Genomic DNA, 27,003 nt, shown 5'->3' with positions numbered 1-27,003 from the left:
CCAGAAGTATTTTCTCAGTATTAAACAAATAACTTAGTTGTTGAACAAACTGTTTAAAAACACAATTTAGCAAAACTGAAAATAAAAAAGAATGAAAAATCTATTTTTTTAAAATATATTTTATTGATTTTTCAGAGAGGAAGAGAGAGGGATAGTTAGAAACATCGATGAGAGAGAATCATCGATCAGCTGCCTCTTGCACACCCTCCACCATGGATGTGCCCGCAACCAAGGTACATGCCCTTGCCCAAATTCGAACCAGGGACCTTTCAGTCTGCAGGCCGATGATCTATCCACTGAGCCAAACCGGTCCCAGCAAGAATGAAAAATCTAAATACTACAGCATCTATTTATAGCCAACCCTTCTCCCCTTCAAAAAAAAAACTACACCAAACAGCATCATGGGGAATTCTATCAAACATTTAAGAAAGAAATAAAACCTATCTTATATAAACTGCTTAATAAAAGGAGAAGGGAATGATCCCCAACTCATATTTGCAGTCAGCATAAACCCAATTTCAAAATTGACAAAGTTATTACAGGAAAATAAAATCACAGATGAATATCCCTCATTAGATATCATATATGTGAAAATCATTAACAAAACATGAGCAAATTTTATCCAGCAACATATAAATCCACTTGGTGGTGATGTTATACTAAAAGAATGGATGATTTCTCCCTCAGGTTCTTTCTAAAAATGAGTAACTGTAAAAATAAGATGGACAGCTTCCTTTATATTCCTAAAGTGATAAATATGGAAGAGGCATTTAAAATTACTACTGCAAACTCATCCTTCTAAAGAGAAGCATCCTCACCACAAAGTAAAGTCTCCAAAAACTTACGTTGAATCAATAGTGTGATTTTTCAAAACAAGCATGTCCTCTTCCAATCTAATCAAGTATTTTCCATGAGACAGAAATGAGTAGACAACAGGTATTATTTTCTTAGTAAGAATTTACTGTCCACATTATATACCAGGTTACAAATTCAAATGACTGCAGCCCCTATAATAAAAGGTGGTGAGACTATGGTGAGGAGTACAACCTCCCCATTTGGGTCCCACTGGGAGATTTATCCAGGCAGTGTTCCAGGGCAGATTGAGGGAAGCAGGGAAAGTGAGGAAGCCAAGGAAGGGTGGGTCACACACAGAATATCACACAGGGCTGTCCTCCCCTCCCCCCAGTCCCACAGGGGAACCCTGGACTGTGAATTTCTCTCAACCACAGCAATGATAGCTGGGCTTTCATATTCTATTCTCCACCTGTTAGTCAGAGATGAAAGAAATTCACAGAAAGTCCCTTCTGCAGTTGCCCAAGGGGAGTCCTCCAAAGAAGAGCCAGAAGTGAAAGCAAGCCAACAGAGCAGGAGGGCAGGAGAACTGAGTGTCTGCACCAGTCCTAACTAGAACACCAAGGACTCAGCTGCAGGCAATTGAGGGCATCGCATGGTGGAATGCAGGCCGAGGGCTGTCTGCTGTTTGTTTTTGTTTTTTTTTTTTTCAAGAATAGTGAGAAACCATTTGTACAAACTGTGTGAGCCAAGCAAAGAGGTCTATAGACTGAATTTGGCCCAGGGGCACAGTTTGCAAACTCTGACACAGAGATATTTAATATCACAGAACAGGCACATAAAACTTGACTAAATACTGTTAGTTGAAGGCTTAACCATGCAGAAAAGCTTAAAATTGTACAGACATAAAATTCCACTTTTAAACAATAAATGGGGCAAATGGGGCTGAGGAATGAGAAAGGAATAAGATGCCATGAGCTGATGTGAGGACACTGAGAGGAGTCAGACAAGATAGAACCTGACCTCTAGCCTGTGTTATAAGTGAAGGACAGGTGAGTGGATGGATGAGGACCATGGAGTGCCCCAACCACAGGTGGAACAGAATACTGAGCACTATCTAAAGTTGCTACCTACCAGGTATGCAACATCAACCTGTCAAAACAGAAAGACCCAGAAAACCACAAACACAGGTCAGACTCAGGAGAATTCTAATGGGATGCTGAGTCACCTGGGCAGTGCAGGAGCCTTCTTCGATGCCTCATAAGGACAGGTTTGGTCCTAGAAGTGGACTAAGCTAAATATGGAATCAAGGGAGAGCACAAATAGAGAAAGGAAGCATGTGTAGGCAAGGAGTGAGTCAGGCTGGCTTAGCTCCCAGTCCATGGTTGTTCCTCATCAGAGTGAGAGAGGAGCAATAGAAATACTGCTCTTTAAAATCTCGGCACCATTCCACCACAAGGCCCAGAGGACATTCAGCACTAACTGAAACAAAGACATCAAATCTTTTCTCATTCCAGTTCCCCAGGAACAGCCCTCCACTTTCTCCCAGTGCTGTCCTCCCGCCAGACAAAGGTCTATAATTACTACATCCCATTTACCAAACTGGCATTTTTCCTGGACTGGGCTATACACAGTTCAGTAGGTATGCTGTATAAAAGTAGTCTATGTGCAAATAAATTCCAGAAAAAACTAGATAAAAGAAATATTTTTTCCATTATGTGGGTCTTCTCAGAGTCTACAATATGAATCATAAATAACTATCAGGAAATTTTATTATACAGAAACATCAAACATCTAACAAAACCTTGTTAGAACTAGTAAAACAAATTCAGCAAAGATACAGGATACAAAATCAATGGACAAAAATTAGTTTTTATACATTAACAACAAAAAACTGAGACCTGGCTGGTGTGGCTCAGAGGTTGAGTGTTGACCCATGCACCAAAAGGTAACAGTTGATTCCTGGTCAGGGCACATGCCTGGGTTGCAGGCTTGATCCCCAGTAGGGCTTGATCCCCAATTGATATTCTTTCTCATTGTTGATGTTTCTCTCTCTCTCTCTTCCTCTCTCTCTTTCTTTAAAAAACAATTAAGAAAAATATTTTTTTTTAAAAGAAAAACCTGAAAAGGAAATCAATAAAATAATCCCATAGAGCATCGGCCTGCGGACTGAAAGGTCCCGGGTTCGATTCCCATCAAGGGCATGTACCTGGGTTGGGGGGCACATCCCCAATAGGAGGTGTGCAGGAGGCAGCTGATAGGTGATTCTCTCTCATTGATGTTTCTAACCCTCTAACTCTCTCCTTTCCTCTCTGTAAAAAATCAATAAAATATATTAAAGAAAAGAAGAAGAAGAAGAAGAAGAAGAAGAAGAAGAAGAAGAAGAAGAAGAAGAAGAGAAAAGAGAAAAGAAAAGAAAAGAAAAGAAAAGAAAAGAAAAGAAAAGAAAAGAAAAGAAAAGAAAAGAAAAAAGAAGAAAAAAGAAAAGAAGAGAAAAAGAAAATAATCCCAGCCTGGCTGGTGTGCTCAGTGGGACCCATGAACCAGGCTATCACAGTTCAATTCCCAGTCAGGGCACAAGCCAGGGGTTGCAGGCTCTACCCCCAGTAGAGGGCATGCAGGAGGCAGTCGACTGATTATTCCTTCTCATCACTGATGTTTCTATCTCTCCCTATCATTTCTCTCTCTAAAATCAATTTTTTTAAAAACACATGAAAATATTTAGTGATTTATTTATATGTAAGCTCATGCCATCTGTGAAGAGAAAATCTTATTTTTACTTTTCAGACTTGAAAGCCTTTTTTTTCCTTTCTTTTTTTCTTGCCTAACTGCTCTGGCTAGGACTTCCAATACTGTGCTGTATAAAAGTGACGGGAACAGGCATCTTTGCCTTCTTTCTGATCTTGGAGGAAAAACATTTACGGTAGTTTTTAATTGTTGAGTATGATGTTGGTTGTAGGCTTTTCATATATGGCTTTCATTATGTTGAGGCATGATCCTTCTATTCTAGTTTCTTAGTAAGTGTTTTTCTCATGAAATGATGTTGAATTTTGTCAAATGCTTTTTCTGGCTCCACTAATGATGTGGTTTTTGTCCTTCCAAATGGAAACATTTTTTAAGTCAAATTGATTTTTGTTTCTTTAATAAGAGCTATCTATGATCTGTATATTCAATACAATCTTATCCTGAGACCAGAAACTATAGAGTTTTAGAGATGATAGGGATCTTGGAAATCAACTAATCAAACTCAGACCCAAAAAGACTTCTCCAATATCACAAGGCAAGGAAGAGTTGATATTGCATCCTACTGGAAAATACATAATTTCTGTTTTGGTGAATTTCCACATAATTACACATAATTTATCCTACAATACAAGAAATACTTTAAAATCTGTCTGAAAATATATGAGTGAGGAGGTGAGTATACATACAAAATATGTGCATCAAAGCAGTGAAGAAAAATGGAAATCTAAATTGTTAGATTTAGGCAACTGGTAGACAGGTATGACCATACAAAAAATACTATACAGCACCTCTTAAGAGTGATGTTTTCATTGACATGGTTGTAATTCAGTAAGTGAAAAAAGTAACAAAACTGTATATAAAGTTTGATTCCATTTCACAAATTATGTGTATACATACATGCATATGCACTTAATTTATACAAAAATGCAAAGTGTTTTTCATGAATAATAACTCTTGTGTGATTTATACTTAATTCTTGTGTGCTTTATACTTAGCTACATTTCTAATTTCTATACAAAGACAATATATTCCCCCAGGTAATTTAATAAAAGATTAATATTAAATAATGTAAAAATCTCACGTACACATCTTCAAAACAAACAGCTTGACCCTGTAGATAATTCCTAATTACAAATTCATGTCTGGTTACTTATCATGCTATATGAAGACCAGCTTATGCTCACAGATGGGCTTTTCTCCATTTAATCAATAAAGTTTGAGTTACATTCCTTTTAGCTGACTCTATCTTCCTTAACCAAAGGTCTTAGGCACTTTCTACAACATTTTCAAGATTAATCTAATACATCAGCACCCATGTCTCTAGTCAAATTTATTTGAAGTACTCCAAACATCTGAAGGGAATACTGAGTAGTCTGTTTTGATTACCTGTGTCCATTACCAAAGCACTTCACTTACCAATAAATTAAATCTGTGTCCAAAAAACTGTGTCCAAAAATATAATCATTTAAAAATCTAGGTTCTTCCTCTTCCCTTAATGAACATTTCAGTTAAATCATTAGTAAGCCCATAAAAGACATCTGTGCAGGTGGGGGCATAGAGAAGTCCCCACAGAGTAAGCAACACATCTATATGAGAGAGAATTGTGCATGTGTATATATACCTGAGGGGGACAAAATTATAACAATAACAACAAAAAAGACAGGAGTCAGCTTGTAGGAGCTCTTACTAGCCAAATCAGGGATAATCTGAACATGAAAAGAAATAAAAATGGTAATGGACCATAACCCACTGAAAAAAAATAGAAATCCTTTGAATTCATGCTGAGATTTCAAAAAACAAGCAAGCAAAATTAAGTTTAATGAGAAATGGGGATATTTAGAATTTCAAAATACCTTCATAGGTACCTTCATACAAAATATGAATTACAAATGGGAAAAAGCATAGCTTAAGAATGGAGAATTCCAGGAGACATCACCATAATCAAGTGTTCAAAGACAACAGCATCAGTAGTGGAGTGTGAATAAAATAGTTAATACATCAGCCCTCACACAATCCTCAGAAGAAAGATCTGCATGAAAAATGGTCCACTATTAACTACTGGGAACTTGGATTTAGAGCAAGCATGTCAAACTCAAAGGCTAACACAGGCCAAATAAACAAGGTTTAAGTTTATGTGGGCTGCAAAAAAACAAAAGCTTCAATTTTCATAGAAATATAGGTTTATTTTGATATAGACATGCTGAATGCAAAGGGCTGAAATAAATGAGTAATCGTTAACATAATAGAACATTTTAATAAAAATGAATACTTTTTCTTAAACATTAACTTACCAGATACTGAATAACTGCACAAATTAATAAACATAATGCAAATAAACCTGTTTTTCTTGTTCTCCGAAAGCAAATATTTCCTGTTGTGTACACCAAAAATAATGGTGTGAAAATTCTTTGTAAAGCTACAAATCACTATTCAGATGCATAGCTCAAATATGCTACGTCTGTGTTCACATGTCTGCCTTCCTAGAAATTTCCTTTCCCACCTTGCTTGCTTGGCTACTTCCTGTGCACATACATGGATGCAAGACTAATGGCATGGCAATCAGCTGCTAAAATATTCGCTGCTAGCATTAGTGGAGAGAAATGGTGCTCCTGAGCCCGTAAGGCACATAAGAGAATTGAATGCAACATGATTATAGTAATCAGTCATTAGCGAACGTTGTAGTTCGTTATTGATAATTATATATAACAGGATATTATAACAATTAAGTGATGACATTTTTATTAAAATGTTTCTAACATGCCATTATACTGGCTGTAAGAATATTCTGGCAAAAATATTCACCGTGAGCCACATGCAGCCTATGGGCTGTGGGTTTGACATGCTAGATTTAGAGAGTCCCACCATTCCCTAAATGAGAAGGGTGTCTCAATGTGAAATTGTTCAGACAAACAAAACGGATTATGCAGAACACTGGAGGGGTTAAGTGTGTCTTCAGTTTGACTCCTCTAGAACAAAACTCTTGGGAGCTTGCCTAGCTTTCCTTGCTGAATGTGCTTTGTCACCTTCCCCTGTAATAAATCTTAGCTGTGAACATGATTGTTATGCTGAGTCTTTCTAGCAACTACCAAATCCAGGAATGGTCTTGGGGAAACCCAATAGAAGACAAATCAAAACCATGTGCTACTCAACAGGATACAATAAGAACATAGCATCACTTCTGTAAGATTCCCCACCCCAAATACATAACCTAAACCAAATTTTAGAAAACGTGAGAGGAACCCAAAAAGGGACTTTCTATGTAATTACTAATCTGCAATTTTGAAAAGTGGCAAGATTATTGAAGTCAAGAGAAGACTAAGGAACGGTTCCGAATTTGAAAGACTAAAGGGACGTGAATACTAAATGCAATGTGTGATTCTAAACTGGATCCGCATTTCTCAAAAGGGCATTACTGGGACATCTGGTGATACTAAAGTCAGATCTACAATAACAGTTACATGTCAGCATTACTTTTTCTGACTTGAATGGATAAGGTACATTGGAAAATTTCCTTATTGGTAGGAAGCAGCTACTTAAATGTCCAGGATCATGACATCACACCAGGACCTTAGTTTCAAATGGTTTAGGGTATAAAAGCATTCTTGCTACATTCTTGGAACTTTTCTCTGAGTTTGAGATTGTCTAAAAATAACAAGGATGATGATGTGGGTACCATTCCTTGGTACCCACTCCCATCTTTAGAATGATGTACTATGAGAAGGCACAAAATCCTATGTAGGGATTGCAGAAACTAGACCACACCAAGAAAAAAGTTTACATAATCAAGAAAGCTTCCAAGCCAAATACTTTAACCTTTATCAGACGAAAGGGAACTTTAGTTCCCGGCAAGGAGTGGTTAAAAGATAACTTTAATACCTTTTCTTTATAAATGTTTTTACTTTTCATAAATAACTCAAAAAATATTTAAGATAGAGGCAAAAAAGTAAATGCCCAAAAAAGCTCCGGCCAGGAGACCCACTACAGAAATTTAAATGCTGTCTTTTAAAGGTTAAGTGTACTGGTTCATGGTTATTAAACAACTAGAGGCCCAGTGCATAAAATTTGTGCACAGGGGCGGGGGGAAAGGGGGGGAACCCTCAGCCCAGCCTGCACTCTCTCCAATCTGGGATCCCTCTCACCCTTTCACAATCCAGGACTGCTGGCTCCCAACCTCTCGTCTGCCTGCCTTGATGATTGCCCCTAACCGCTTCTGCCTGCCAGCCTGATCACCCCTAACCACTCTCCTGACAGCCTGATTGCCCCTAACTGCCCTCCCCTGCAGGCCTGAACACCCCTAACTGCCCTCCCCTGCTGGGCTGGTTGCCCCCAACTGCCCGCCCCTGCAGGCCTGGTCCCCCCCCCCCCCACTTGCCCTCCCGTGCAAGCCTGGGTCCTTCCCAACTGCCCTTCCCTGATGGCCTGATCACCCACAACCGCCCTCCCTTACAGGCCTGGTCCCTACCCTGTTGGCCATCTTGTCCGGTTGCTCCCAACTTCCCTCTTCTGCCGGCCTGGTCACCACTAATGTCCTCCCCTGCAGGCTTGATTGCCCCCCAACTGCCCTCCCTTGCAGTCCTGGTTCCCTCTACTGCCCTCCTCTGCTGGCCTGATTGCCCACAACTGCTTTCCCTTGAAGGCCTGGCCCCTCCCAACAGCCTTCTTCTGCTGGCCTGATTGCCCACAACTGCCTCCCTTACAGGCCTGGTCCCTCCCCTGCTGGTCATCTTGTGTCAGCCATCTTGTGTCCACATAGGAGCAGCCATCTTTGACCACATGAGGGCAGCCATTTTATGTGTTGGAGTGATGGTAATTTGCATATTACTCTTATTAGATAGGATAGAGATCTGGTACATGGGTGGGGGCTGGTTCACCCTGAAGGATGTCCTGGATCAGGGTGGGGGTTCCCTTGGGGTGTGGGCGAGGAACCTGTGATGGTTTTCGGGCCAGCCATGCTCCCTGGCAACCCAGAGGCCCTGGGATCTGGGATTTATTTATCTTCTATAATTGAAACTTTGTAACCTTGAGCAGAGGCCAGGGCCAACCAGTGTGGGCAGAAATCTTTGCTTCCTCCATTGCCAGGGAAACCCAAACATCCTGCTTGCTCCGTGGCTGGCCGCCATCTTGGTTGGGTTAATTTGCATACTCAATCCTGATTGGCTAGTGGGCATGACTTGTGGGTGTAGTTAATTTGCATGTTTCTCTTTTATTAGTATAGATCATTAATTGCAGAAAAATCACTGAGGTTAGAGTTGATTAATGTTTATCTAGTAAATTACTTAATAAGTCTTCACTGTTGGTGATAAAATTAAGAATTTTTAACTGGGACCGGTTTGGCTCAGTGGATAGAGTAGGGGTGTCGAACTCAATCAGAGAAGGGGCCAAAATCTAAAATCCAGCCTAAATCGCGGGCCGAATGGTTTACTGAGCAGTCATAAACTGACAATGTCATAAACTGACAGCGGAGTGCAGTGATGACAGCGCAGTGCGGGCCACATTGCAAGGCCTGGCGGGCTGGATTTGGCCCACGGGCCTTGTGTTTGACACATGTGGGATAGAGCGTCGGCCTGCGGACTGAAAGGTCCCGGGTTCGATTCCGGGCAAGGGCATGTACTTTGGTTGTGGGCACATCCCCGGTGGAGGGTGTGCAAGAGGCAGCTGATCGATGATTCTCTCTCATCGATGTTTCTAACTCTCTATCCCTCTCTCTTTCTCTCTGTGAAAAATAAAAAAATATATATTTAAAAAAAAAAAAAAGAATTTTTATTCGGTGTAAATTTTCATAGATCACTTTCAGTTAGAAAAGCCCATCTACAACATCTACTGCCAAAGAATCACTGAAAAATTCCAAAAACACGAAATTACCGTTTGTGTGCTTCCTGTTTGCTGCGACATTCTTCACAGTAGTATTTATATTCACTGCATAGAGTTTCTGTGTTGCTAAAACCCCTGTGTAAAATTCAAAATAAATTTATTTTGTCTATACAAGAAAATCATGTATTCATTTTGAAATACTCTAAAGATATTCATTAGAATTCATGATGAATGACTACTCTTACCTTAAACAGTGAGTAATTGATGTATTTTGTTCCACATCAACAGAAAGATCTAAAAAATCTTCATCTTTGCTGCTTATCTATAAAAATAGAAAATTATCTTTGATTTTTTTCAAATATCAGTAAACCACTGTTCCAAAATGATATAATTAAGTGCATTCTAATATTAGTAGTATATATATATGAAGAATACTTTTTCCCCAAGTTCAAAAGGACTTGATTTGGATTATTCAAAAGAACACCGTATAAATAACTCTCATTACCTGTGATTAATCCTCTTATTGGCAAAGGCTAGTTATGTATGAAATGCCATTATTTTCCAAAGTCTTTGTAAAGCATGAAACGAACTGTACCATATGCACCAATTCTTAAAAAACATAGGCAGGCCAAGAATGAATGAGAATGCTTGGCAAAGGACATGATACCTGTATTGTTTTATCATTTAAGAAAATAATTAAGCCCAAAATGACAAATCCCAAGCTTCATCTATGACCTTTTATTTCTAAAAAAAAACAACAACAACAACAAAACAAACTAATATAAAATTCTATTTGACTTATGGGCAAATCGCCTTATAAAAATGATTACTTATTCATTTGAATTGGATTAAACCAAAATTTTAGACATCAATTTTCCTTGTTACTTCCTCCTTCAGTGAGCTCATGTCCAAGGTGACCATAAAATAGGAGAAAAGCCTGACTCAGTTCCCCTGTGTCTCTCACCCACAATGACTATACACCCAATCCAATAAATGCTTTTCTGTTTCAAATGCATTGTTATAAGCTCAGAGTCATTAGCTTGTAACATTATATAACTATATATATTAGATACTTGTGCAAATAGGAGTAAACAGGAGTATGTGTATGCAGTGCAAGCTAACTCATCTGGGTCTTGAAAGATTCAGTGAAAAAGAAGTGGAGGAAGAAGGGGGAGAAAGACAAGTAACAGAGGAAAGAGAATATGATGTATTTTAAATAATTAGCCTAGTGTTGTAGGAAAGTGGGTAGGGTGATAAGAGAGAGTATGGGAGAGGCAGGCTAAAGCCAGATCAGGCAGGGATGTATAACAGATCAGCTTTGTATCAGATCAGACAGGCCCAAAGAGAAATAAAGATAAAGGAATATGGTGTTTCTCAAAATGAGGTTGGTGGTTCTCAGACACTGTCTCAGGAGATTTCATCTTAAATTTTCATTTTTATGGTAACATAAAAAATTTGACATAAGGATGCTCTGGATCATCTGGATATATCTTAGTTACTTACCTATGTTTGTGTTCACAATTAATTGTGTTGGTGCCAAGTGATTGCTAAGTGGGGCAGTACTTAACTTTGAAGTGTTTGTAAACATTTCTGGTTATTGTTGTGCTACTATGTCTCAATGTGAGGGTCAGACCCAGTATGTGGGAGATACAGTGAACAAGTCTAACTGGGAAGTCGTTAGCACAGGTGGTTAATGGCCCATAACCTTCCCAATACAGAGTGAGAGGCAGTCCAAAATGAAACTCTGGAGGATACTTACCTGAAAAGGATAAATGAAAGAAGAAAAGCCAAGTAATGAGAGCAAGAAAGAAGCATCACAAAACAAAGAACAACAGAAGAGAGTGTTGCTACAGAAAGAAACCAGCCTCCTACCAACTAGAAGAGTAACAACTGCATCACTAAAATCTGCCATACAAGCACTACCTTCTCCAGGAAGCCCATCCAAACCTTCCCAAATGCTTCCCACTCCTACCTGGATTAGGTCTACTGTTCTCTGGCCCCATGGCCTCTTGTGTCTGGTTCCCTAAACCATGCACATTGTACTGGAACTGCCTGACTAGTTGTTGAGTGGACATCAATACCCTATGAGCATCCCGAGACCAGAAATCATGTCTTATTCATCTTCTCCCAACCTCACCCATCTTTTACCTGGCATAGTTGGTTATTTAAATATTTGTGCAAAACTAATGAAGTTTGGTACTAATGAACATCTCCTGAATCTGCAAAATTACATCTTAGATTATGAGCAAATATGTTTAATTCCCTCATTCATGGAAGACTACCTACAAATATATATTATAGACCACAGGAGGTCCAATTAAGTATAGGTAGACAGATCACTATCTACACATTACAAATCAAATTAATAAATATTTGACCACTAATAAGGATGGCTGATATAACTTTCTCCCCATCTCCCAATATCCCCAGTCTACAAAATAAACTTCAAAGTCCTTAGCAGAGCATCCCAAAGACCTCCACAAAGATTCTCATACCTACCTTGGCAATCTCACCTATTACTTCATTGTTCAACATACTAAACAAATTCAATTCTTTTCTATTTCAATGAAGAAGGTTGAGTTATATATATATTTTCTAACACAGACCAAATTCTATTATACTAAACATCAAGCAACTGCCAAATTCTCTAATTTACAACTATTATTCCAAATGAAATACTGCTCAAATAATCTGTCAATGTTTCCTGAAGCTTAGAATTCAGTTACAATAAAAAAAAAAAATTTCTTTATAAGATATATCAAAAAACTTATGTTAAAATAATTAAAGTTGAGAAGGAAATGGGGAGGGAGCAGGCAGAAGAGGATAAAGAGGGTATAAATGATTATGGAAAGAGACTTGAATTAGGGTGGTAAATACACAATACAACATACAGATGATGTATTATAGAATCGTACACCTGAAACTATATAATTTTATTAACCAATGCCACCCCAATTAATTCAGTAAAAAACTGAATTTGATTAAATTGAATAAAAATGAGTATTGAATTGAATCCCCAACATCAAACATCGACCACTCAAAGCCATTGATGGATTTAACTGATGGTTGCAGCAAAGAACAGAGCACAGCACCAAAGATACCCTTACTCTCCGTACTCTAACTCAAAAACATCTTCACAGGCTATTAATGTACCAGTTTTTAAGCATTCAGTCATACCTCTTTAACTTGAAAGCCGCTCACCAATACAAATTTATTTAGCGGGAAGGAGACAAAAACTCCGGCTGTGCTGAGCCCCAGTTCCGACTGCTCTGAATCCTAGTTCTAGGCCAGAACCTTGGGACCCAGGCTTAAACAGAGGGAGCCTGGTCTGTAAGGCAGAATCCCAGGGGAGCGGCGAAGGGCAGAGTCCGTCCCAACATTGCGCGCAGAGGACGGACTGTTGACTCTGATTCTAGACTGCCCTGGCGGGAAGGAGACAAAGGCTCCAGGCTGGAAGGAGCATGATGAGGAGCGGGAGTCGCCGCCGGGCGCTGGCAAGCAGGGCGCCGGCAAGGAGCCGGGTGACAGGGCGCCCTTGTGCCGCTGCGCCCTTGACCGCTGATTGCCAGCCATGGAGCCGAGGCCGGGGGTTGCTTCCTGGGTGGCGCCGACCCCAGCAACAGGCTGAAGCCTCGTAGGAGGCCCAGGAGAACAAGGGGGCGCCGCGGGCCAGCTTGCTGAGCTTCCAGGAGGAGGAGGAAGAAACCGAAGAAGTTTTCAATGTGAAGAAATCAAGTTATAGCAAAAAGATAGTAAAATTACTTAAGAAATAATACAAAGAAGATCTTGAAAAATCGAAGATTAAGACAGAACTCAACTCAGCAGCCAACATTGCAACATAAATGCGTTTAAAAAAAAAAAGAATGTTGGAGCGGCGGCAGCCAGGCCCAGAGTGGCCAGGCCTAGGGCAGCGGCAGCCGGGCCCGGAGCAGCCAGGCCTGGGGCAGTGGCAGCCAGGCCTGGGGCGGAGGTGGCCAAGCCCAGGGCGGCCAGGCCCGGAGCAGCCAGGCACAAAGCAGCCGGGTCAGGAGCAGCCAGGCCTAGAGCAGCAGCAGCCAGGCCCGGAGCTGCCAGACCAGGAGCATCCAGGCCCGGAGCAGCAGCAGCCAGGCCCGGAGCTCCCAGACTAGGAGCGGCCAGGCCCGGAGCATCAGGCCCCGGAGCAGCAGCAGCCGGACCCGGAGCAGCAGCAGACAGGCCCAGAACAGTCAGGCTGGGAGCGGCCAGGCCTGAAGCAGCCAGGCCCGGAGCAGCCGGGCCCAGAGCAGCCGGGTCAGGAGCAGCCAGGCCCAGAACAGCTTGCTCCTCGCCTGCCCATGCCCCAGGGCTGCTTCTCAGACATGGCTGGAAACTTTTGGGGGAACTTGAGGGTCTGCTGAATCAAGTGATGAAGGCTTAGATCTGGATGTGTTGAGTTGTTGTAGTGCTGGGGTGTTGATCTGTGAGTGCCTCGTGTGGGGTCTGGATGAGATTGGTTGATCTATTTGGAAGTGTCTTTTGTGTGAAGTATATCCTTGGGCATGTGGAGGTATTATTGATTTGAGAAAATGCTAAGTAATTGATTTACTATCTGAAAATTTAAAGTTCTGAAAGTTTAAGGTCTCTTGCCAAAAAGGTTTTAAGATAACACCTTAATTTTAATGGAGAAAGGGGAGGACAAGCCCTTCCCACCCAGAACAGGTAATCCAATTCCAGCCAGCAGCTAACTTTAAACAATGTGTTCATTTACATTTGAATGGCTACGCCTTTTGATAGCCTAAGGGCAAGTTTACATGTAAACAAGTTTGCTTCTCAGTTCCCAGGGCAGAAAAAACAAGGTTTAAAATTATTAGATTTTAAAATTTATTCTTAAAAATATAAAAGTTTATTAATGAAAAAAAAAAAACAAGGAAATTAAAAAACCTGATGAACAATATTAACTGTTGATTATAATAGAATCAGAGATACGGGAGGGGAGTAGACTGACAATTCTTGGGGAAGTAGGGAGTGGTGGATGAGGAAAGAGACAACATAAACTGTGCACCTATGGATGAGGACAATGGGGGGTGGGGAAAGGGCAGAGGGTGGGGTGGGGACCTGGTGGAGGGGGGAAGAAATGAGGAACCTTTGTAATAATATGAACAATAAAGATTGATTTTAAAAAAAAATTAAAATTAAAAATTAATCAACACTCAATAGATCACTCACTGGTGTGTGTTATGATTTTTCCCCCAAACAGTGTTAGAACAATTTGACATCTACATTCAAAGGAAAAATATCTAGATATTGATCTTACACCTTTCACAAATTATAAAATGTAAACTATGAAATTCCTAAAAGATTAACATAGGAGAAAATCTAGATGACCTTGAGTTTGGTAAAAACTTGATACAACACCAAAAGCATTTCAAGAACGCCAACAATATTACCATGAAGGGAAAAAACTGGACTTTACTAATATAAAAATCTTAAAACTCAAATATTAAAAACTTCTGATCTGCCAAAGACATTGTTAAAAGAATGAGAAGACAGACTGCAGACTAGGAGAAAATAAAGAAGTGGTATGCAAAATATACAAAGAACTCTTAAAACTCAACAACATGAAAACAACCCTATTTTAAAAATAGGAAAAATAGGTGTGCAGACACCTAACCACAGAAGATATACAGATGGCACATAAGCACATGAAAAGATGCTCCACATCAGCCTTGGCAAGTGAGTATTTTTCCCTCTTCAAAACAGTATGCTTTAGTCTTTATTCCAACCTTAAACAATAAATATAACTGTAAAAAAGGGGGAAAAAAATATACCTCCCTGACCTCAAAGTTTCTTATGAGCTGAACTAATACATGATTTCCAGACAAGGGTCTATGGCCTTCTGAAATGAAACAAAATCAAACAGCTCACTGCAGTCTTTTTCTGTCACCGAAGGATTATTAGAGATTATTTTTTTTTTCCTTTTTAAAAATAATTCTTTATCGTTGAAAGTATTACATATGTCTCCCTTTCCCCCACTAGACTCCTTCCAGCCTTCCCCCCCCACCACCACCCCCCCCACCCCGCCCCACCACCCCCAGGCCTTCATCACCCCATTGCTGTGTCCACTTCGTTCCATGCTTTCATGTCGAGGAATTCTTTTCACCTAACAAGTCCATCTTTAACATTTATCCTACACTTAAGAATTACAGCTTTTATCCTACACTTAAGAATTACAGCTTTTATCCTACACTTAAGAATTACAGCTTCCAAGTTTATCTCTCATACTAATCCTCAAAGAACTTTTACAATAATGAATTAAATGTTGTTCTATACAAACTGTTACAATATACTTACAGTTTCACAAGTAAGACATCTGGTTTCATTAGTTAATGTTCCCTGAAAAATCTCATGAACCCATGTTGGGTCTGGTGTGCTGTTGTTGTTCTCACTGTCAATGTTACCATTCGGGAGACGGCCATTTTGTTTTTCCTGCTTTCTTTCTTCTTGTAATATATCAGCAATTGTATTTAGTAGGTAATTTAAAAACTCATGGGCATCTTGCTGCATGTAGTTGTCAAAAAGCTCTAAAAATAGAAATATATTAGAGAATTATTTCAGAATTAATAACTTCATTAAAAAGCTAACTTTAAAAAAGAATAGTATTCCATCAGAACTAAGTAAAAATGTTTGGTAGTGTTAGTAATTTACAAGAAATAAGTATCTTTCACATCTAAAAATTATGACTAAATTTAGAGAAATAAAGTTAAGATGAATGAGAATCTTTAAAAAAAAAAAAAAAAAAAAAAAATACTGACTGATCCATGAGGAAAGGGCAAAACCTATCCTCATACATTTAACATAATGGGAAGACAAAAAACAATTGCTTTTAATTAGCTCATCAAATTTATTAGTCCACAAATATTACAACATGGCACGTTTTTAAGAAGGTGGACAACCTCTTGCCACTGTCAAGCCAAATGCATAAAAATCACATGGAAAGTATGTCAAAATTATAAATGACTGGGCCATACATCCCAGAGATTTTGATTTAGTAAGTCAGTCAGAGTTGAGGTCTGCAACTTTAACTTCCCAAAGCTCTTCTAGGTGACTCTGATGTTTACTGAGGTTTAAGAAATAATGATATCAAGAATTATCTATTTAATCTAGATAATCTCCAAAGACTCTTCCAAATATGAAATGTTATTAACTCCAGGAAATATTCCCTGCAGTTATACAAATGAATAATTATAATGGAAATACTGACAGTTGCTAACGGTAAGTGTTCTACCCTGTCCTTGACATTATACAATCCTAAAATTGAAGAATAAGAACTTTACAGGTGGAATCTCATTTGATCTTAAGAATCCTATGCTATTGTTACTGACATTATTTTAGAAATAAGGAAATGGGATCAGAGAGGATAAACTCAACACTGCCAGGAAACGGCAGAGCCAATATTCAGACCAGGCAGTTGAACTCCACCAAACTGCACACAAAGCTTACAGTATGAGCCATTTCCTAGTTAGGAAATGTCACCATCAGATCTTCAATGCACATTTAATAAATTCCAGAAAGACTACAGTTTTTAAATGAAAGAATACAATGTAGAAGAAAATTCAGGGAAAGTCTAAGATGAAACAAATACCAAAAATCACATTTTAGAAGAGCTACAGATATGACTGCATAAAATTAGGTTCTATGCATTAGGAATCATTTAAAAGTTAAAAATAAACAGTAAAACCTGAAAATTATTAATATGCTCTACATATAAAGAGCTATACAAAAGAAAATGCAAAATGGGCAAAGGACTTCAAATCAACAACTTATAGAAACAAAATTCAAAAGGTTAAGAAACATGATTTTCCTATCTATAAAATGGAATATCATCTTCCTTTGAAAGGCAAAAGTGAAAGTATTTCTCGGGGAGTTATATGAAAAGGAAATAAAGCAAAAATTTAATTTTGGTGTCAAAAAGACCAAATATCATGTTTAATATGCAAGACTGGATTCATATTATGGGTCCACCTCTAATCATCACATGTCATAGGCAATTTACTTAACCTTACCTTTCTGTTGGATTGCAAATCAAATACAATAATATTAAGAACAAAATTGAAGCCACACTTCATTTCTCTGCTATAAATTTGTCCTGAGGGGTTTGATCAGCCTTAAACTCCCTAAGTTATTTTTAACAGTTTTACACGGACTAAACAACTAAAGGCTCTTTAATTTGGAATGCCATGTGTCCACTGGTTTTTGCTCACAAAGGACAGTAAATCCAAAGCACTATTGGATTTACTGACACTATTATGGATTATGACACTATTGGATTATGACACTATTCCCCAACCCTGCTCATAGAAGTCACTGCACTACCCCTGACACCAAGACAGCCTGCACCTCTGCAAAACCTCCCGGCCACCCCAACTCTCTGAGACCAAGCCAAGCCCTGCTTGCAACCCTCAGGTGGTTCTGCCATTGGATCAGGCTAAGCCAAAGTTAAAACAACAGAAGTGAATTGCCTTTAACCTTGCCTCTTACTAGAATAATTTTCCATCCCTGAAATACAACTTCACCCCAACCCGTCTCCTGTTCCCTACTCTTCCCATTCCCTCTGTCCTTATTTCCTTCCTCAGCCTAGGGACCTTCTTCTTTCCTAGCCCTTTCTGTTGTTCCTTCTAAAAACCACATTTTGTTCAAAACTCCCTATCTCTACAAGCTTTTGCATTTTCTAGCTTCCTGCTGCCACTTTTAAACAACTATACTCTCATTTGCATGTAAAAACGCATTGTCAATCAAAAAAAATTCTAAAGATCTGGCCATACTACCTTCTCCCTCTTATCTCTGCAGTCATCCGCCAAACCTCCCCTTACTCACTCACGGATGGCCTGACTCATGACTTCTTTGCTCAGCCTGACTCCTGCACCAACCATGCTGCTTTCAGTGTTTACGCAGCTTCCTTACTTGCACGTGAACCCCTTAAAAATCAAAAGCTTTCTTTTCTCTCACTCTCCTCCCTAGCTCACAGATACATAAAAATCTACCTCAGAAGGCCCATTAGGAAAAGTACTGAGCCCTGGTTGGTGTGCTCAGTGGTTAGAGCAGTGGGCTGCACACCGAAGGATTCCCGGTCAAAACCACACACCCGAGTTATAGGTTTGATCCCTGGCCCAGGTCAAGACGCATGCAGGAGGCAACCAATTGATGTGTCTCTCTCACGTTGATGTTTTTTTCTCTCTGTGTTCCTTTCTCTCTCTTTTCCTCCCTCTCTCCTCTTCCCTTCCTTCTACTCTCTAAAACTCAATAGAAAAATCCTCAGGTGAGGATTAAAACAAAACAAAACAAATGAAAAAGGTGAGGATTGAAAGGCCCTGGCCTGGTAGTTCAGTTGGTTAGAACAGTTGTCCCTTACACCAAAAGGTTGCAGTGGAGGTAACCATCAATGTTTCCAATCTCTCTCTCAATCTCTCTCTCTCTCTCTCTCTCTCTCTCTCTCTCTCTCTCTCTCCCCCCCCCTCCCTCCCTCCCTCTAAAAGAACAAAAACCAATAAAAACATACCCTCAGGATTACAAAATATATATAAGGTCTGAAAGGAAAGTATGCTAGAGTTGACTAGGGGAATTAAGAAAAGTGGAAACAAATTGGAAAAGTCAGAGAGAGATCTAAAAAAGGAGGGTTATAGGAAAGGAACAGTAAGAAGATTTTATAAACATTGCCTACTTAAGGTGAGGGCAGAATAATTCACTACAGTCGATAAAAAATACATTTTAATATATACACATGTTTTTCAAAATAATTAGTTCTTTTTAAAGGAAAACTGTGCAAATGTTTTTCCTTTTTAAAAAATTGAATCATCTTTTATTGAATGTTCTTTTAACAGAGAACAATGATTTCATATTCACACAAATACCCTGACTGACTTAATGAGCCAGGAATGAGATGCAAAGTAAACCAGAAAATACTCTTTAAGTGTTCTGTTGAAATAAATACTAAATAGTGTATTTTCTATAAATATAGTATACTGAATCTTGCACTATTTGAGAACAGCCACTACAATTTTAAAAGCCTCAACCAGCACTTCATTAACACCAAACATCAACTAAATGGCCTCAGGACAATCCCTGTAAACTACATCATATTTCATTTTTTAAATCATGGTTTTCTTTCTCCTGTGCTAAGTAGCATAATGGGAAAGGTGAATTTCAAACTTGCTTTGGAAAATGAAACACATTCATTCATTCATTCATTCATCCACTCATTCAACAAATATTTAGTAAGCACCTACTATGTGCCACGAACTGGATTATGTGCTGGGAATACAATGGTGAGCAAAAACAAATGGGTTCTCTCCATCATGGAACTGACAGTCTAGTGGGAGAGACAGACAATTTCATTATTAAATAAATGTATTTAAAAAGTATAAGCATTTATAGTCCTGATATAGCTGCAACATTAATGCCAAAAAAAGAAAAAAAAGAAAACAGAGTCACTGCTTATAAGTAAGTTTTCTTTATAATTGAGAAATAGCAATAGCTTTCATGACACAAAATGTCTTTCATGCTCTTTTGAAGAAAAAAGTCTGAAAGAATGTGGGAAATTATTTACTCAAATATGTTTAATAAGTGTTATTTATAAAAAATTAGTATTTCCTCATTTGAGGAAGACCAACACCTAAAAATAAATAAATATACATTAACTTATATTGTACCTCTCCACAGCACCTGACATTATTATATATATACAGGATCCTTTAGACCAAGACTCTTTCTATCTCATTTACAGCTGTATCCCCAGCACTTAGAACAGTGCCTGCCACGTAGCAGATAGACTCGACAGTTTTTGAATGAATGAACAAACTAACAAGGACAAGGAATTAAAACAGCTAAAAACTACCTGAGAAGACCAAATATGACCCAAAACAACAATATGAACTATGTACAATGTCAAGATTCAGTGTCAGAGCACAGCTGCAGATGCCATCTGATCTGATGCTCAAGGCCACCGTAAATGAGTCCACACTCTCCCGTTGAATCAACTCTAGGTTACATAATTAGATCACCAACCTGTGTTTTAATTCTTCCAAAATAATAGAAAGCCTGGAGCAAGTTACTAATTTTAAACAGATGGTTTCATTTCTTACCTAGATCACTGAAACAGTCCCCTGGCTGGTCTCCCTGCCTTTTCTCATGTTGCCCAGCCTACCGATTCCCACAGGGTGGCCACCTAGCAGCCAGGGGGGCTCTTTCCCTAACACAGATTAGAACATATCACCTGTCCATCTGCCCACAACCCTCAATGGCTTCCCATAGCTTCCAAATAAAACCCAAGGTCTAGGGCTTGCCGTTCTCTAACTTTATCTTCATCTTACCCCACTCTAGCTACACTAATTCTCTTGATGTCCTTTCATCACTTAAGGCAATTGCAGTTTCTGTCCTATCTCTTTAAGACAATTGGCCTCAGACCTTCTAATGGCTTGTTTCTCATTTCAAAGCTCTAATCTAATGCCACTTATCAACTCCCTCATTCTCCAACCCCTTTCTCTGGTTTATTTTTCAGCACAGCTATGGTACATTATACTACATAACTGTTTATTGTTTGACTTTCCCACTAGAATGTCAGCTCCCTCAAAGCCAGAGGCTTTGTCTTATTCCTGTGTCCCTAGTTCTGCATAGTGCCTGGTACACAGTAGAAACTAAATATATAATAATTCAAATATTCAGCCAGTTTCACATCATCCAAGATAAGAGATATGGAGCAAGTCTGATCATACTACACTTAGGAGCACTGTGTCACAGTTCTCTTATGTTTTGACTGGATGACACAAAACTTAAAAAAAAAAAAAAATTCATTACTAAAATTAAAATAGAATCATCTTTCCAAAGGATATAAAAATGGTTATATAAAGCAACAGTAGTTTAAAAATATGAAGCTAGTATCTACTGAGAATATAAAACAGGTTTATTACATACATGGAAGGAAACATTTAAGAACAGAGAAACAGTGAAAGTTAGTGGAAATACTGAAATGGGCAACATATTTTTACAGAGATTTAAAATAAACCAGCAAGTAAAATCTCAGAAGGAAGTTATGCAATGGATAACCTATGAAATCTTCTTTGATTTGTATGCTGTTCTCTAGATAATTATCCAGGAAAAATTCAAAAGCTAAAAATACATTTCAAAACATACTTAAAAATACCACCAGCATCAAAATAATAACAATGCTTTTCTATTAAATATTGTTTCTAAAGTACAAAAACATGGGTCTGGAATATTTAATCTAGAATTAGTCTCATTCAACAAGGTATTTAAGAAGTATGTTGTGCATCAATTCACTCTGCCTAAAAATTCAGAAAATAGTCAACAATTAAAACATAATAAACACATTTTTATACCAGCTTTGAGAAGCAAACATATAAAGCTATGGGTATTTAACCACAGAGAACTTTCACAACACAGTAATTTGAACTCAGAGTCAATCTAAAATTTTAAAAATCATTGTACACTAACAGATCATGTTATGGACTTCATACATTGTGTCCCCGTTAAATTCTTATGTTGAAACCCTAAACCCCAATGTGATACTATTTGGAAATAGGGCTTTTGGGATGCCAGTTAGGTCTTGATAGCTGAGATTAGTGCCCTAATCAGGAGAAACATGAGAGCTTCTCAAGTAAAAGGATTACCATTTTCTTTCCGTAATCTTGTTATGAACTTCTTGGGAGGTATTACTCCAACCTTTTTCTTCTGGGTGGCTATGCTATGGAACAGATCCGCTAAGCACGTAAGAAGGTTCTCCTTCTTCCTAGGCTGACTCTTGTATGCAAGAACTTTTTCCCGAAATGGACGACAAAAATAAAGTGCTTGAAGAACTGAATTGCAGTAGCAGGTATTCCCAAACTAGAATAGAAAAAAAAATTTTGGTTAAATTTAAGACAACACATTTTTAAGAGAAAGAATTTCCATGTGTATAGTTGAGAGAAGAGAAAGAGATAGATATTTTTGATCCTTACATATTAAAAGGTATCTAAAAAATAGAAAGTTATTCTTACTGCAAACCAGCCATATTAACAATAAACAGATCATCTAGGCATCGTCTCAGATTAAAATTGAAAGAAAATATATGCAATAAATCTGGCCTTTCTGAAAACTGGTTTAAAGAACTATATAGTTTAGCCGAAGCTGGTTTGGCTCAATGGATAGAGCATCAGCCTACGGACTCAAGGGTCCCAGGTTCGATTCCGGTCAAGGGCATGTACCTTGGTTGTGGGCACATCCCCAGTAGGGGTGGTGCAGGAGGCAGCTGATCCGATGATTCTCTCTCATAGATGTTTCTAACTCTCTATCCCTCTCTCTTCCTCTCTGTAAAAAAACAATAAAATATATTAAAAAAAAAAAAAAAAAAAAAAAGAACTATATAGTTTAAATAGCAACGTTAGTAAGGGTTTCAGATTCTGGATAATTTTAAAATTCCCTTTTTATTGATAGTATTGGTTGTATATTAAGCATTTTATATATTATACATTTAAAAGTATAACTTTCAAAAATTATTTTAAAAACACAAAAGTGAGGCGTGTATTTTTTAATCAGATTCTTAAGGGCCACCCATAAACAAACAAATAAACAAAAAAGCTAGAAAAAACAAGACCCTTTGAAATATTACATTAAAAATCTTCAATATGAGTCTTACAACCACTGAAATGCTAGATGACTTATTCTTGCTCTGTTAGAAAGAAATGAAGTTTAACCCGAGTTATATTCTAAACTATGTATGGCTATGTCTCTTATTGGCCATGTAATCTGGAGTATGTCACAACACCTTACCGAATTTCAATTTCCTCCTCTTTAGGAAAAACTATACTAACTACAGAGAAAATGACACAAAGCTTAATAAACATCTATTGCCTTCTTTTTCCCTTCCCACTAATAGACATTGGCTCCTAAAGTAAGCTGATTAAAATACACCGAAAAATCTATGAATGAGGGTTTGGGGAGTACTTTAATACTGTAAAAAAGGAATGATGACAATTCTTACAGTACTACCATGGGGTGAGATCATATATATATTAATTTAAAAGGCTAGGTAAGGCCCTAGCCAATTTAGTTCAGGGAAGAGAGGGTCAGCTTGCATACTGGGTTCTATTTTAGTTAAGGGCATGTAACTCCATTGTAGGCTCAATCCCTAGTTGGGGCACATGAGGAGGGCAATCAATCGATGTGTCTCTCTCACATCAATGTTTCTCTCTCTGTCTCTCCCCTTCCCTTCCACTTCCTCTCTAAAAATAATAAATAAATAAATAAATAAATAACCTTTTGCACTCCGCTGTCCCCTCTCAGGGGACATCGGAATTCTAGCATATCACTCAGATGTCCCCTCTCAGGGGACATTGCAGTTTATTAGTGATTACGGGGAATTGAGTTATTTCAACGCAACTTTTTGAGACAGGCGTCAAACCACTTATTACTGTCAAACATGCACTAATCAGCCTGCAATGCATATTGGGGAGTGTTTCAAAACTTATCATACTGTACAAAATTATAAACAATAAAATATTGTGGTTTTTTTTGCAAATATACATTCCTCGATGTCACCCAATTCATATAAGTCCAATATCATTATAATATGTTACTTGGTTCCAAAATTATACTAAATAATACGAGGGTCTGTAAATGCACGTTTCCGCCGCAAAGTAGCGTCGAGAGTAGCTGGTAGCCAATGTCCAGAATGGTTCGGAGTGCAAAGGGTAAATAAATAAATAATAAAAATATATCCTCTAGTGAAGATTAAAAATAAATAAATAAATAACTTCAAACAACTTTAAAACAGAATTTTTACTATACATACCATGGAAATACAGTCTATAATAAAGAACAAATATAAAACATCATTCAGACATACTGTTAGAACTAATCCACTGATATTTTTTAAAACTAGTACAGATATACTGTAGGACAAAGCAAACAAGGGATTATTTTAATATCCTTAGGAACCAAAATTTTTTATGTAAAGAGAAAAAAGATAATACAAGTCACAGAGTAAAAGCCCTATAAACTTACATTGGAATTACTAGAAATATCAGTATAAAATTTTTGTAAATCTGAGAGAGAGAATGTGTGTTTGTTCAAGGTCTGTCCACCGAAAAGGCCTAGCAGCAATAAGCTTTCCCTGTACCCACACTGTGGCCTCTAAAAAGCCTTTTCCCACAGGACAGGAAGGAACTAAAACATCTTGCAGATAGGGTTATGCAAGGTCGGAGACAGGAAATGAACAATCTATAAGATCAGCCTAGAGAATATTTCAGTGTGGATATAAAAGCCAACTTGCATCAAGAATTACCACAATGAATAAAGAGCACATCAACTACATAAAAATCTATGAATTAATAATAACATTTTAAAAACTCTGTCATTAGTCTCCAATGGAGGTTGTAAACTAGCATATAGTAAGAAAGCAAGTTTTATCTTGCCTTTATATAAGAACCTTATTTCAGGGGGCACTAAATAGTTGAAAAAGTAAATTCTTGTTCATAGATAATTTCAGCTAATAAATTCAGAAGAAATGGTTGTAAATAATGAATTAGGCAAAAACTATCAATAGATACTAAAAACATTAGGTTAAAGATTGATATGAAACTTTAAAATGAAGACCTGAACCCCCAATGCATTCCAGCATCATTAAAAATGAACAATAAATTTTTATTCTTGTGAAGTAATATAAAACATTTCCTATAAAGCATTCTTGTCTTACAAAACACAACCACTAAATTTTTGTCAAGTGTCTAGATGGAATTACCAATTTATAAGACATTCAGGAACAAAAGAACAAATTAAACAATACCACAAAAGCAGGAATAGGGACATGAGATTCCTAGAGGATATATGACTTCTCCATTCATAATGTTAATCAGAGCCAAGAGCTGATTTCATAAAGGCAGATGCTTTTCTTAAAAATTTATCTTTATTGTTTAAAGTATTACAGATGTCCCCTTCCTTCCTCCAACTCCATTGACCCCCCCCTCTTCCTCACCCTTTCCTCCTCCCCAGGTCTTCACCACACTATTGTCTGTGTCCATAGGTTATGCATATACTCATAAGTTCTTGGGTTATCACCCACGCACCCCTCTCCTCCCCTCCCTTGTGAGATTTGTCAGTCTATTCTATGCTTCTATGTCTCTGGATCTATTTTGTTCATTACCGGTAGTTTATTTTGTTCATTAGGTTCTACAAATGAGTGACATCATGTGGATACTTGTCTTTCTCTGACTGGCTTATTTTGCTTAGCATAATACTCTCCAGGTCCCTCCATGCTGTCTCAAAGGGTAAGAGATCCTTCTTTTTCATTGCTGCATAGTATTCCATGGTATAAATGTACCACAACGTTTTATTTACTGGGCAGATGATTTAAAGGCTTTCTAGAGAAATGCTAAAAGAAGTGTGTGATGATGCTGCATTAATATTATTGTTTATAAATATAACTAGGGATATACTTCAATAAAGCTTATTCAGGGGCTAAGGATACCTGCAGTTGAACCTATAATTATAAAGATTAATTTACCAATTAGTACTAATATGAAAAATACAATGACCAGCAAACTATGGCTCTGTCAATTGAAGATATAATCTCCATAATTTGGATATTTTTATTAAAGAATAAGCAATAAGGTCTCTGACAACTTCCACAGAGGAAATAGATAAAAACAAAAGATAGCATCTCACAGTATATTAGAAAATTTTATAATGAAGCTTGATCTACCTATAAAAAATCATAATAAGTAAATGGGATAAGCTGAAGAACCAGAGGAAATCTATATTTTGTACAGAGGGTTGAAAGTCAGCCCCTTGCTCATCTTCTGAATATAAATCAAATGGTAACATTATAATCACTTATTTGAGGTTTCTAGTATGGCCTTCATTTACTTACCTTCATCCATCCCACCAAAGAAATATTAAAGGCTGAAGTATTTCTTCAGAATATGCTAACTTTTCATCTTATTCACAACTTTGAAACTTCAATTGTTTGATTTTTAATAGTAACTTTCATTCAAGTTCCTAAGACCTAAAGTTATATCCTTAAAGTAAATACTGATACAAAAAAGTGTCTGGGATGACTTCCTCTATTCTCCTTTTTTCTGAATGCTCAATTTCTGAAAAAAGACATTCTTTAGGGTTGAAATCTAACCTGTGGTTTTTCCTGCTGAGTCTGATGATCAAAGATATGACTAGAATTAAAATCAGAGGAAACAAATTTTAAAAGTTGCCACTCTCCTCAGGACCCGATCATTGATTTTTTTTCAACTACATGTTGAACACAATGACCTATTTTTGCTTTCTCTAATGACTTTTCCCCTAAACCTTAAAAAATGCCCCCTCCAGTAAATATTTATTATATGCACATCAATATAGATTATTTAAGCATATATCCCTAATATATACATAGTTTATAAATTCTATATGTAACACATTGCGTACACTAAAAATATAACTGTGATTTAAATGAAGTTAACACTTGAAATTTTTGTATTACTTATACTAATTTTTTTATTTCCACTAAAAATTATTGATATTTAAGTGAGAGCAATAAAACTGGAATTTTTTTGGGGTTGTTTTATAAATTGAGTTACAGATTTTAATACAGTGATTTAATAGTGTGAGTTATTTGGATATGTACCGTATTTTTCGGACCATAAGACGCACTTT

At 37.7% G+C, this 27,003-nt stretch overlaps 1 protein-coding gene across 2 annotated transcripts in view; it reads right to left on the bottom strand.

The window, feature by feature from the left end:
• Positions 1 to 27,003, bottom strand: part of USP12 (ubiquitin specific peptidase 12) — a 65,913-nt gene that overhangs the window by 16,180 nt on the left and 22,730 nt on the right. The window contains exons 1-5 of one of the 2 annotated variants that reach the window (XM_084878693.1): positions 21,993 to 22,010; positions 19,593 to 19,675; positions 15,661 to 15,890; positions 9,594 to 9,670; positions 9,400 to 9,483 (exon numbers count right to left, since the gene is read on the bottom strand). In XM_084878693.1, the coding sequence (XP_084734819.1) occupies positions 9,400 to 9,483; positions 9,594 to 9,670; positions 15,661 to 15,873 (374 nt within the window). In that variant the 5' untranslated portion in view covers positions 15,874 to 15,890; positions 19,593 to 19,675; positions 21,993 to 22,010. Of the gene's footprint in view, positions 1 to 9,399; positions 9,484 to 9,593; positions 9,671 to 15,660; positions 15,891 to 19,592; positions 19,676 to 21,992; positions 22,207 to 27,003 lie in introns of those variants that run through there. The other variant, XM_084878692.1, reaches the window with a different exon arrangement.

This window comes from Pipistrellus hanaki (genome assembly GCF_964339955.1).
Source record: "Pipistrellus hanaki genome assembly, chromosome: 3".
Lineage (NCBI taxonomy): Eukaryota > Metazoa > Chordata > Mammalia > Chiroptera > Vespertilionidae > Pipistrellus > Pipistrellus hanaki.
The sequence above is the reverse complement of the archived record's forward strand: the minus strand, read 5'-3'. Positions and strand labels throughout refer to the sequence as shown.